The sequence below is a fragment of the Myotis davidii genome, unplaced genomic scaffold (assembly GCF_000327345.1).
Source record: "Myotis davidii unplaced genomic scaffold, ASM32734v1 scaffold497, whole genome shotgun sequence".
Lineage (NCBI taxonomy): Eukaryota > Metazoa > Chordata > Mammalia > Chiroptera > Vespertilionidae > Myotis > Myotis davidii.
This window is the reverse complement of record NW_006288434.1, coordinates 3,264,162-3,266,659: the sequence shown is the minus strand read 5'-3', so window position 1 is coordinate 3,266,659 and position 2,498 is coordinate 3,264,162. Positions and strand designations below refer to the sequence as shown.

At 41.5% G+C, this 2,498-nt stretch overlaps 1 protein-coding gene across 3 annotated transcripts in view; it reads right to left on the bottom strand.

Annotated features, from left to right (window-relative positions):
* The window catches only part of NCALD (neurocalcin delta), a 215,004-nt gene that overhangs the window by 16,442 nt on the left and 196,064 nt on the right, over positions 1–2,498 (bottom strand). For all 3 annotated transcript variants that reach the window (XM_015561731.1, XM_006760276.2, XM_006760275.2), the window contains one exon: positions 691–1,093. In XM_015561731.1, the coding sequence (XP_015417217.1) occupies positions 691–1,068 (378 nt within the window). In that variant the 5' untranslated portion in view covers positions 1,069–1,093. The remainder of the gene's footprint in view (positions 1–690; positions 1,094–2,498) is intronic.

Below are 2,498 nucleotides of genomic sequence, written 5' to 3'. Positions count from 1 at the left end.
CCCCATTCTACATGTGTATCTCTGACCAGACAGAACTGAGGCTAGAGATCCCTGCTTTTACTCAAGAGTTTAATAAAGACATAAACAAAGATGGTGATGATGAGCTTTACCCATGGCTGGTACTGTGCTAAGCAATGAACCTGGAGAGTCACATGTAATTTTAAAATAACCCCACAACATGGGTGGGCTCTGTTGGCAGTTCCATGTTACAGATGAGGCCAACGAAGCTCACGCAGATGAACGAGGTCAAAGTCACAGAGGTAGTGACTGAAAGAGACAAGATTTGAACCCAGGCCACAGTTTGATCATTAAATGACCACTGCAGGAGATATAACCTCAAAAGGCAGGTCATTGCAATGAAGGGATAGAGGTGCCATAATGAACATGACCAACTGCAGACTGCAAGTCCATCTGTAGGGTGGCAGTCACCGCAAAGCCCCAGGTGAGTTACACCAGGCGAGAATGGGAGCCCAGCATTGCCAGACCTCCTGAGTTTTCAAGAGACACCAACCAATCTGCATTTTTATGTACAACCTCCCTGTTTAGTAACACGGGTTCAACATTCTCAAAAACACGGGTAGGCCAAATATGCACTGAGCCCCACTGTGCACCTTTTAATTCTAACTTGTAGCTCATGTTTTTCTCTTTGAATGAATATATATATACTACACCTTTTAGTGGGCTACATACCTGCACAATCTCTAGCATTTCTGCCTTGCTGATGTAACCGTTTCCATCCAGGTCATACATGCTGAAGGCCCATTTCAGCTTCTGCTCCAGCTTGCCCCTCGATGTCACACTCAGGGCTATGATGAATTCTCTGAAGTCTATTGTCCCATCTCCATTGGCATCGAAGGTGCGGAAGACGTGCTCTGCAAACTTGGAAGCATCCCCGTAAGGGAAAAAGTTCCCGTAAATTTTCTTAAACTCTTCCATGGACAAATGCCCGCTGGGGCAGTCTCTCAAGAAGCCTTTGTACCACTCCTGGATCTCGTGCTCCGTGAAGTCCGTGCTCTCCAGCAAGTCCTGCATGACCTCTGGGCGCAGCTTGCTGTTCTGTTTCCCCATCCTGGCGGCGAGGGTTCAGCTGGAGCTGGAAAAGAATAGACATCAGTTTTAGACTTGCTCTTTAGAGGCACATTTTATCATCTGTGAATGTTTCTTTGGGGAAAAGAAAGAAACTCTATTTTAGTCTAATAACATTGTCTAGGTTTTCCAACACCGTAGTCAGCCAAACAAAACAATAGAAGGACAAGCAGGCAAACGATGAGGAGCAAAAATATCACTGATCAGACACTGTTATTTCTTTTATACAGAGCCAACCTGAAAACAAGAGATGCATAATGAAAGGAGAGAGAATGGGTGTGTGTGTGTGTGTGTGTGTGTGTGTGTGAGAGAGAGAGAGAGAGAGAGAGAGAGAGAGAGAGAGAGAGAAAGAGAGAGAGAGAGAGAGAGAAAGAGAGAGAGAGAGAGGGGGGGGCACACTGGCTACTTAATTCTGCCTTATCTATTTGGAAGAGGCCATGGATGGCTTTAAAAAAATATAGGTTCTAACACTGAGTCCAAGTATGAGAAGGGAGAATTAAAGGAGAGGAAGAGAGAGAGCAAAAGCGATCATGTAATTGCTAGAACATTTACAAGTAAAGTGCTGCTTGCATACCTGCTGAATAGTATAAACACAGACATGAGTAAGGAAAACAGAAACCTGCCTAATACCATTAAAGCTACCAAGTTAAGTCAACTATTTAAGTTCACGAAGTCAAGTCACTGTCAACACATGGTTTAGATGTAAAAGATCATGCTTCATTATGGTTTTTTTTTATGTCTAATGATTGTGGCTCATGGGATAGGCCAAACTTTCCTTTCTAAAATACATATTACTTCATATATTTTCTTAGCCTAACAGCAAATAAAGGCAACTTTTATTAGATGGGAAAATACTGTCTTTCCAATTCACATACTAGTGCCATTCAATGTTTATTGAGCACAATATACCAGATATGTTTCTGGCACTGTAGATGCAAAGAAAAGTAAGACATGTCCCCTCCTCTGCAAAGGACACCCAATTGTGTACTAGGTGTACCGGTTACTAATGCAGATTTTTTTCAATAGATGGAGTTACACATATGTTGATATATATGCGATTTGATATGTATGCTATTTTGTTGTATTGACAACAAGCTTCAAAAACTTCATATGTCAAATTTGCTGAAGGTGTTAACATCATATTTTTTTTTATGTCTAATGATTGTGGCTCATGGGATAGGCCAAACTTTCCTTTCTAAAATACATATTACTTCATATATTTTCTTAGCCTAACAGCAGCACACCTCCCCAGTAAGATAGCAAAACAACTTGGGAGTGCATAAAGGAGAAGGTCAGCATCATTTCACATCTAAATACTTAGAGGTAACCACTGCTGGCATTTGGGGGGTGTCCTTCCAGATTTCTTGAATGCATACTTATCTAAATATGCTATTAACAAATGTTTTAATGCA